The 10,250-nt window shown below is 39.6% G+C and overlaps 1 protein-coding gene across 2 annotated transcripts in view; it reads right to left on the bottom strand.

Moving 5' to 3' along the window:
- Positions 1 to 269: 269 nt before the first annotated feature.
- Positions 270 to 10,250, bottom strand: part of LOC138042622 (uncharacterized) — a 19,767-nt gene continuing 9,786 nt past the window's right edge. Inside the window, exons 4-9 of one of the 2 annotated variants that reach the window (XM_068888576.1) lie at positions 9,836 to 9,938; positions 8,525 to 8,599; positions 7,567 to 7,599; positions 5,939 to 5,975; positions 4,230 to 4,349; positions 270 to 2,496 (exon numbers count right to left, since the gene is read on the bottom strand). In XM_068888576.1, coding sequence (XP_068744677.1) covers positions 4,340 to 4,349; positions 5,939 to 5,975; positions 7,567 to 7,599; positions 8,525 to 8,599; positions 9,836 to 9,938 — 258 coding nt within the window. In that variant the 3' untranslated portion in view covers positions 270 to 2,496; positions 4,230 to 4,339. The remainder of the gene's footprint in view (positions 2,497 to 4,229; positions 4,350 to 5,938; positions 5,976 to 7,566; positions 7,600 to 8,524; positions 8,600 to 9,835; positions 9,939 to 10,250) is intronic. The other variant, XM_068888577.1, reaches the window with a different exon arrangement.

Below are 10,250 nucleotides of genomic sequence, written 5' to 3'. Positions count from 1 at the left end.
TCACGACCAAGCCGATTTTGTGGCGGAAGGAGGGGTATTTAGAAATAAATTCGCTTCAGAAAATGTACACTTGATGAACTTGGTGCAATTCAGCAAACGGCCTCCAAGACAAAGTACACAATATCGCGTTGCACATTAAGTTCTTTATATATTTTTTCCAATCTCAGAATATACCCCGGACCCCTAAGCAGTCTTCCACCTTCTGTGAACCAAACAAATATTTACCGGCTTTGGTCACGAGTTGGCAGTATAAAACAATTACTGTCAAATTCCAGCTAGCAAAAAAGGATTTTAATTTTAAAAGATACAATTGAGATTTAGAAATTAGAGTGATATCTACAAACAGCATATCCTTAATTTATATAGTTCAGTTAGCGATATAAATCAACGAAAATTTTCCAGTGGTTCTGATGGTTGTTATTGCTTATTTCGTTCAGGATTTGGAACAGGGAACGAAATACGCCTAAGTAATGCTAGTTAAAGCGAGTCTCAATCGAGTATCATAAAACCAAAACCAAAGTAATTACTTTGGCCAATCAAAAAGGACGGAGACAATCCAGTAAACCAATCAAAGCTAGAAGTAATTACACGTAGCCAACAGAAAGCGAGGGAAAATGTCAACGCGCAAGCCACGATTGGTTTCACTTCTGATTGGTTGAGAAAATGGCGCGAAAACTTTCAACCAATCACTGAGTGAAGAAAATGCAAAACCAAATCAATTCGCTAATTACGTTTGACACTCAATTTAAAACCGCTCTAATAGTTATTCTTAATGTAGCCCGCGGAGCAGGGTTTCTGTTGGCAGCGAACACTTGATAAATAAAGAAAAGGCCGCCACTTTGAAAGAAGAGCAAGGTTAGGGCGAGACTCCTCCCAGCTCTGTTTATCACCCAAAATGACGCACGCTACTTTCGATTCCTTGCCAAAAATACGCCGCCCTGCAGGCCAATAAAGATGCAGATTAAAGCCCTCTTTACCGTTGGGATCCCAAAAGAGTGAGCACTTAGACGAAATTCTTTAATCTTTCATGAAAACAGAAGCTCAAGATGGATTGGATAGTGTGACTGCACAGGAAAGTGTGTGAACGCATGAGACTTCCATTTCGGTACCTTGCTGTACTACGGTATAGCCCAAGTAATACAGGCTGATTTAGCAAAAGAACGGGAACATCAGTTGACGACGGCGCGTGCAGAAAAATGTCCATATTAGGTCATGCAGACTAGAGTCGAATCCAGACTATCCGGCTGGACGCTCTGCCGTCGTCCCGTTCTGTTGCTAAATCAGCCTAGTAAATGCTTAGCAACTGCCCTTTCTTTATCTTGCGACATCACAACTGAACCAGCAAACTCAACAAATACATTGTATAGGGATTAAAACTACGCATACTTTGTCTATGTCGGGGTGCCAGAGAGAAAAAGTTTAAATAGCTATTATACACCAACTAAAACAAGTGAAATTAATTAACTCCACTGGCCCTTTGTCATTTGGTCACATTCAAAAACGAGCCGAAAACTGAAAATCGAATTGGGATCCACTAATATATACAAGAAAGGGGACCCTGTCAATCTAAAACTAGGGCCCGCTTGCAAACGGACTCAACAGGGATGCTAGTCATGGGTTTTTTAACATCCCTCAAAGAAAAGAATTTGGCAGGGACTGGAGTGACACCTGTCCCACAAATCTAGTTTGTCTTACGACTGAGCTAGGGAGAGGAACGGACCTTTCCCTGAGATGGTTGCATTGCAAAGAGGTTTGTAATGTCATCTCAGAGATGGATCCAACGCTTTCACTAGGTTGGCTGTGGGATGTACGACTTCCGATTTTGTCAAGTTTCATGACGGATTAAAATTGCAATATCAACGTAAAAAAAAAGGGTGAAATATGTTTATCACAGATACGGAGATTTAACTCCGCAAAAGAAAAAATAGTTGAGGTTTGGAGCGCTATAATAGGGCATTTTCAACAGCGTAATACGGAGCTACGGAGCCACGGAGCCGAGATGGCGTTGTGGTGAGAGCACTCGCCTGCCACCAATGTGGCCAGGGTTCGATTCCCATACTCGGCGTCATATGTGGGTTGAGTTTGTTGGTTCTCTACTCTGCACCGATAGGATTTTCTCCGGGTACTCCGGTTTTCCTCTCTCCACAAAAACCAATATTCGATTTGCTTTGAGTTAATTTCGTTACTGTCCCCGTTTAGTGCTCTAGTGCGTTGCATTGCACTTGAAACAATAATGCATATACAAAGCTTGGGTGCTCCTTACAATTACAGACTCGATTTAGTTCGGTAGTCATTCAAACATGGCAATTTAAGCAACCTCTGGACCAAAGTCTTCATACAGAGGATCATGCATGGATATGTCATTGTAGTACGCAGCTCGCAGGCGGGACCGGTGATGGTACTTTTTCCAATATACTGATACTCCAACGACAACAAAGATGACAAAAAGGGCAGCTGCACAAATGCCTATGATAGCGCCGGTGGATAGATCCTCTCCTGTGAGCAAAAGAAAGATGATTTTCAGAAACATGTCAAAAATTTCGGCTTCGTGATATGCGAGATCAGAATGCTTTGAAAGGCAACTTCTACCAGGTAAATTTCACCCGTTATTTCCTTGTCTCCTGCAGAAAAACCTGAACAAGAAAGAATTGAAAGAGCAATTCCAGTCTTAAGCTTCACTTGCTTTGGCCCGGAAAATTACACTTTGGCAAACTGAAACATACTATTTCTTCTAGAATAATTATTACTACAGCCATAAAAAATATACATATGTATTAAAAACTGTTGCAGATGTCCTATTGAAATCCCTATATCACCTCAACAAAGCGTCTGCTTCAATAACGCTGTTGTATAAAAAATAAAGGGAAAATGATCATAGTTTGGTCCACGACTAAAAATAATGATAGTAAAGAGGTTCCAAATCGAGTTGACATCACAAACTACTTTGGATTGCTGTTTTCAAATGACTACTTCAATGCAAAGTAGTTTGTGTTGTCAACCTGGTATGGAAACCATTCCGCCCTATCTTTCAAGGTCATAGAACAACTTGTGGCTGGTTTCCACTCTTTGTAATCTCCTAATACAGAGACAAACACTGGTTTGGTGCAGGTGCAGAGAATATTTAACAATTATTCCATAAGCGCGCGTTGGATATGAGATGGTAAAAAGACAACGAAGCGCATAACGCCGAGTTGGCTATAACCCGTTTCATATCCAACAAGCGTGAATGGAATAATAATATTAGGATTAAATTTTCATTAAATTCTGAATGCTTGGACACGTAGACCAACCGATGACCGACGAGACAACCGATAACTGTATGACCAGATTAGGTCGCACGGTATATGAGCTGAAAACCGAGGTTAAGTGAACCAAACAGAAAGCTAGAAACGTAATATACGAGGTTGAAAAGGGTTGCCGCAATGAAAGAGACTTTAGGTGAGAGACACTCCAATTTAATAAGGAGCTTCAAGGAAAAGGCGAAAAGTGAAATACAAACAATCTGACAATCTTGGAGATCACTTGAATAGTTCTGTGCCACCAGAATTTACAGTATACTCCACGCCCCAGTTGTTCAGAAGGTGGACAACACCGGATAAATCACTATCCATTGGATAGCGCAATTACTGGTTTTGCTAGACTAGTGTTCATCCACTGGATAGTAATTTATCCGGTGATAGCGCTATTCATCGTTTGAACAACTGGGGCCAGGAGTGGCTGTGGCTGTGGCTGTGCACATGCACTGTAAAAGGACGAAAAGAGGGTTCCTCCCAAAAGTGCCTGGTGCCTGAGAAGGGTGTTAGTGAGGAAGTTCCTGTGGTACTCGGGGGAAGGGGGGGGGGGACTCGATATATCCCTGGGTGGGGAGGTGCGGCACGGCCCCTCATGCCCTGACCCTGTTTAAGACAAATATCGCTGATTTTCCTACTCTGTTTAAAACAGAATTCCGATTTTTGATACCCCCACCCCCTTCCTTCCCGGGCTGTGGTACGACATTCACCACATGACCCTTGTCCTTCCGTCTTCTAAGCACTGACTTTGCAGGCCACATGATGAGGGATCAAAAAAGGTTTCAATATTTGATCAGTTATGAAAAATACTTCTTTTCCACATGCTCATTTCACTCAAAATGTTGAAGACCCATGCACAACATTTGATATTTAACTGATTCCCCCCGACCTTCCTCCACCATCCAGATCCAGTTGAATGTAAAAATGACTATTTCGTACCTCTATGCCCTTTGCGGTCTTGCTTATTGTAAGGAAGGTTTCCTCCAGGGGGAGGATCTGGAGCTGAAAAGATATAAGTAGGATAAATACAAAAAAAAAGTGTTCATAAGCTAATGGCAACTACAATATGTGCAGGAAAATAATTTGGTGTGAAGTATCGCTGAGGATAAAAAAATATACAAACAACAGCCCTAAAACCAACCAACTTTTTTTGCACTAAATGTTTAGCAAATGAATTGTAAACAACAGAGAATGTGTGACAGACTTGTGCGAGCGGGCAACATCAGCAGCTAAACTAGTCAAAACGGTTCTCTACAGTAGAATAATCAAGTGTACAAATAACTAACTGTACAATATCACGGAATAGTTGTACTCGTTTGGTGCGTTCTTTGTACAATAACTAATACAGTTGGATAATAATTATAATTATTCTTCTCTTATCTTAATGCCAACTAACAAGCAACAAAATGTGTTATTTCTTATTTTAGTGCAAATAGTTTTGTGGTTTGGAATTAGCTTCCACCAATGTGGCTATAAATAATTATGTCGAAGCTATTACAAGGTTCCACCATACACCAGCTTCAAAGCACCTAAATAGATATTTCCACTATAGGCTTCAAAGTGGCTAAAACAATATTAATTTTGGTTTCTGTCCACTGTCATGTTTCTTTCAGTTTTTGCTCAAGATCTGAAATTATTACTCCGTGCGTTGGTTAACATCTGTCTCACCAGCACCAGATATACCGTTTTAAATCATCACTCCGCGTATTCTTATTTCGGAATAGGGTCAATCGAACGCGCCCTAAGTGTAACACAACACAAACCTGAAGTGATAGGCTTGATGTGTGGTGAAGGACCTTACAATTACAAGGAAAGAAGTCAAGAAAAGTAACCTGCTGTAAGGGCTAGTCTACATCATGATGACTGTACATGACTGTATGCATGATACAAGCTTGAAGCAGAAGGTTCGTACTTGTCCATCCTTTAATAAAAGGATCAGTAGAGTAACTAGAGCCCGCAGCTCAGACACAGAAGGTCCTCTTGGCAATTGTTAGTGGTGTGTACTTCAGTCACACAATCCAGCTTAATGGCTACTGGTACTTAAGTTGGATCACTAGCATGACAATAGCACGCTGCTCAAGCATAGAAGATACTCTTAGCAGTCTCCAGAGATGTGTGCTTTAGTCATGCAATCCAGCTTAACAGGTACTCTTGGGAAGCTGTTAATCTGGATGACTTGAATGACTAGAGAAGGTGCTCTTGGAAATTTCTGTTCAACATATTTGCAAATGCATTAGCTTGTTGCTTTCCTTTTTACTTTCTTTGTTTGCATAACAAAAACCTTTTTTTTATTCCTGTAAGTACAAAGCATTGCTTTTTGGTGATATAATGAACTTGCTTGGACTAATGAGAATGAGTCGTTATAACTCTGGCTATTTATAAACATTTTAAATTCTATAATAAGTGTAACAAAACACAAACCTGCAGTGTTAGTCCTGATGCCTGGTGAAGGACCTAAAAATCACACGGAAATCAGTTAACAAAAGTAACCTACATTAAGAGCTGGTTTACATGTACATGTATGATACAAGCTTGAAGCAGATGCATCGTACTTCGTGATATGGTGAACTTGCTTCGACCAATCAGAAAGAGTCGTTTACTCTTGACTGGCTATTTTATAAACATTTACAATAAGTTTAACACAACACAAACCTGAAGTCACAGTCTTGAAGTCTGACGTTGGACCTTAAAATTACAAGGAAACCAGTCAAGAAAAGTAACCTGCATTAAGGGCTGGTTTACATGAACATGTGTGATGCAAGCTTGAAGCAGACGCATTGTACTTGTCCATGGACTCAAGAAAGCCCTTCAGAGTAAAAGTCAGTCCAGCTGGGTTTGCCATTATAAGTCACCAAAATCCAGCTAAAGAGCCAAAGGTAGCAGTCAAAAGGGTGACAATTTTTTAGTGGACTTACAGTAGACACATTTAATCCTGTCAGCATGGGCCCCACGACAATTAAGAATAGGTGTGCGCTGCCAAGGTTCTCAAACCTTGACCCTATTTAAGGGTAGAAAATTGAGATTTGATACCCCTTTTAAGGCCCAAAACCAAAAAAAAGGCACCCTATTTAAGGGAAAAAAGAGAACTCATAAATGTAACTGATAGGTCGTTTTACTGATACTATAGAAATTTAGGTGACAGCAAGAGGCACATAAAAGGAGAAGCACTGCGTGACGACCCAGGGGTGACAAACCAAATAACGGCTGCCCCCTGATGGCCGTGTGGGAGTGAGCAGCGCATGTATGGCAATACAAGCTATAAATGTCCCTTTACAATCGCTTTGTTAAACTTCAAAACGTGTATTCAGGCGTGTAGTACAGTTTTTGTGTGTTGGGGCGGATACTGCAATTTAATGCCAGCCCCAAAGAGGTATCCACTGATGATTAAAGTTGTCTGGTGTAAGACAGAGTTAAATCTAAAAGTGTCACTCTTTAGGAAGGAAAGGGTTACTTTAATGAAAGGATCAGTAGAGTAACTAGAGCCGGCAGCTCAGACACAGAAGGTCCTCTTGGCAATCGTTAGTGGTGTGTACTTCAGTCACACAATCCAGCTTAATGGCTGCTGGTACTTAAGTTGGATCACTAGCGTGACAATAGCATGCTGCTCAATCATAGAAGATACTCTTAGCGGTCTCCAGAGATGTGTGCTTTAGTCATGCAATCCAGCTTAACAGCCACTCTCATGAAGCTGTTAATCTGGATGACTTGAATGACTAGAGAAGGTGCTCTTTGAAATCTCTGTTCAACATATTTGCAGATGCATTAGCTTGTTGCTTTCCTTTTTACTTTCTTTTGTTTGCATAACAAAAACCTTTTTTTATTCCTGTAAGTACAAAGCAGTGCTCTATGGTGATATAATGAACTTGCTTGGACCAATGAGAATGAGTCGTTACATTAACTCTGGCTATTTATACACATTAAATTTTATAACAAGTGTAAAGAACACAAACCTGAAGTGTTAGTCTCAACGTGAGTCAACAAAGGAAATTAGTCAACAAAAGTAACCTGCTGTAAGGGATGGTTTGCATGTACACGTGAGATGCAAGCTCGAAGCAGAAGCATTGTACTTGTCCATGGACTACATGTATATAAATCCCTTCACAGTACATGTCAGTCCAGCTGAGTGTGCTATAGTCACTCAACCCCCAATAAATTATAAGTACAGAGCAGTGCTTTATGGTGATATAATGAACTTGCTTAGACCAATCAGAATGAGTCGTTTACTCTTGACTGGCTATTTTATAAACATTTACAATAAGTGTTACACAACACAAACCTGAAGTGGTAGTCTTGACGTCTGGCGAAGGACCTTAAAATTGCAAGGAAACCTGAGTCAACTAAAGTAACCTGCTGTAAGGGCTGGTTTACATGACTGTATGCATGATGAAGGTTCATACTTACAAGTCCATACTTCAGGCGGTCTTTGCAATATCCAATAGTGTACATGTATTATTCAGTCACACAATATTAATCCAGCTTAACAGCTACTTAAGTTGAATCACTATTAACAAAGAGTAGAGCAGGCTACTCAAGCACAGAAGGTACTCTTTGCATCCACAAGAGATGTGTGCTTTAGTCATGCAAACCAGCTTAACTGCCACTCTCATGAAGCTGTTAAGCTGGATCACTAGAACACTATTACAGCAAGCCACTCGTAACATAAGGTGCTCTTGAAAATCAATGTTCAACATTCACAGATGCATAATTACGTGTAGCTTAGCTTGCTGCTCACCCTTTTTGCTTGCTTTTTGTATGCATTACAAAAATAGTTTTTCATTCCTTTAAGTATGAGGCAAGCATAAGAGCTAGCAACAAGTTAATGCACCTGTTAGAGCGAGTTTCAATTGAGTGTCGTAAAACCAAAACCAAAGTAATTACTTTGGCCAATCAAAAAGGACTGAGACAATCTGGCAAACCAATCAAAACTTGAAGTAATTACATGTACCCGACACAAAGCATGGGAAAACGTGCACGCATGAGCCACGATTGGTTTTGGTTTCTCTTCTGATTGGTTGAAAAAATGGCGCGAGAACTTTGCACCAATCACTGAGTGAAGTAAACATAAACCAAAGTAATTATCTAATTACTTTCGACACTCAATTGAAAACCGCTCTAACCTTGACTATTGGGAGACATTTGGTTTTTAGTTGACAGTGGACAAAATACATGCCATTTGAACTCAGCCCTTGGGCTCACATTTTCCTACTATTTCACAAAAGATAAAAGGGACCTACTCGATTGGTTGTATGAATGTGTCTGAGTGGGGTTGTATGTACATGGCGTGTAATGATCCACACTAGAATTGAATCCTGTGTGAAAAAACAAACAAACAAACAAATTCAAAATTAAATAACCATCAAATCACAAGAAAAACAAAAAAAAGAATAGCCCCATTAGTATTATTTTGATTCCTTGGAGTTGAATTGGTGCAATGGTGAGATTGCCCTCATTTTACCAGTTGAAAGAATAACAACTATGAACAAGAGCTCTGATTCCACCAGACCAGTACCTTATTTATTCAAAGATAGTACCATAAAAAATGAACTGAGTCCACTGTGTGCTGATTATTAAAAAAAAGACGCAGGAGTTAAGGATCAGGCTTGGTGATGGAATTGAGACTGACTTTACATGAGCCCTTAACTTCCATGATCATAGCTTTTAGTTCCATGTAAGTGTTTGCTTTGAGCCAAGTTTAGTCTTTTCTATTCTGTACAGGCAGGTACAAAAGTCAGAACGGATCAACTAGGTCAGATCAACTTGGAGGAAGTCATATTGACTTGGATTATTAAAAAAGACAACATTTAGATGAAATTGAAACCATTTGAAGGTTAAAATACCTCTCACAATTGGGCCAAATCAAGTGAGCCTTGCTAAGTTTCTGCATGCCAGCAAGTTGCCATTTTGTTTTGTAGTGCCAGTTGTTCTCTGTGCAGGGTCTTCTTGGCAGGCTCTCAAAATTTTTGCACTTCAACTAAGTTTCAGATTTGAATAAGGGACTGATGGGGAAACAATATGATTCTCATTGAATTGTACACAGTGATTTTGTCCTGAGTGTCCTTTCCCATGTTTTTTACATTCCTTAAAAAATCTTGAGATTGCTCATTCTATTTACGATTTGATTGATTTAGTAGACATTATAATTTTTTTATATTTTTATACTGTTATCAATAATTCACATGAATTTTAGAGGGGAAGAAAACCAACCTGAATTCCTGCATTTGAAAGTTAGCTTGTTTTACTATCAAGGAAAACCGCATGTTTATACCCATACTGAATTTGTATTATTTAAGTATGGTGGCCAATTTACATGTACATTATCAACTCCGTTGATAAAGCCAAATTTGTGTACTTCCCCACCGCACTGCACCACAGTTTCTTTACAAACTACTGCATTCATTCAGTTCATGAGATTTTGTTTCAAAATGAACCACACTTTTTCATATGGTTCAGACGCCACTATTCTTCTGGCATTATCTTCTGATTGTTCAGGGATACGGAATGGTATTGCCTCGAGAGCTTATTCAACAAGCATATTAGTAGCATACCTGGGCATTTGTCCATCTGCACACAGAAAGTTTGCTCAGGCATCAGAGAAATTGTGTGACACTTTTGACCAGGGAATATTTGATGACATACCAACAGCCCAACCTATCACAGTAAAAGAATAAAGCAATGGTGGTCAAATTAGTTGTTCTCCCTTTTCTTTAATAGGCTATTGATAAAAGGTTCAAAACTCTGCACAACCAAAACAACACAGTCAAGGTTTAGGGGAATAATAAGTATTTTCATTTGCACTTGTTTTGATCAAAAACACTTCCCTGAACCTCAATGTGAAGGTTTCCGTTTATTGTTTTGTTTTGTTACATTTATGTCTGTTTTTCGTCATCATTAAGTTCTCACATTTCTTTTCGCTCGCACACGTTTTCATTCGATCACGTATCTCGTTCAAGTTAGGTTGAA

The sequence above is a fragment of the Montipora capricornis genome, chromosome 3 (assembly GCF_036669925.1).
Source record: "Montipora capricornis isolate CH-2021 chromosome 3, ASM3666992v2, whole genome shotgun sequence".
Classification (NCBI taxonomy): Eukaryota; Metazoa; Cnidaria; class Anthozoa; order Scleractinia; family Acroporidae; genus Montipora; species Montipora capricornis.
Note: the sequence above shows the minus strand (reverse complement) of the source record. Positions and strands in the feature narration are given on the sequence as shown.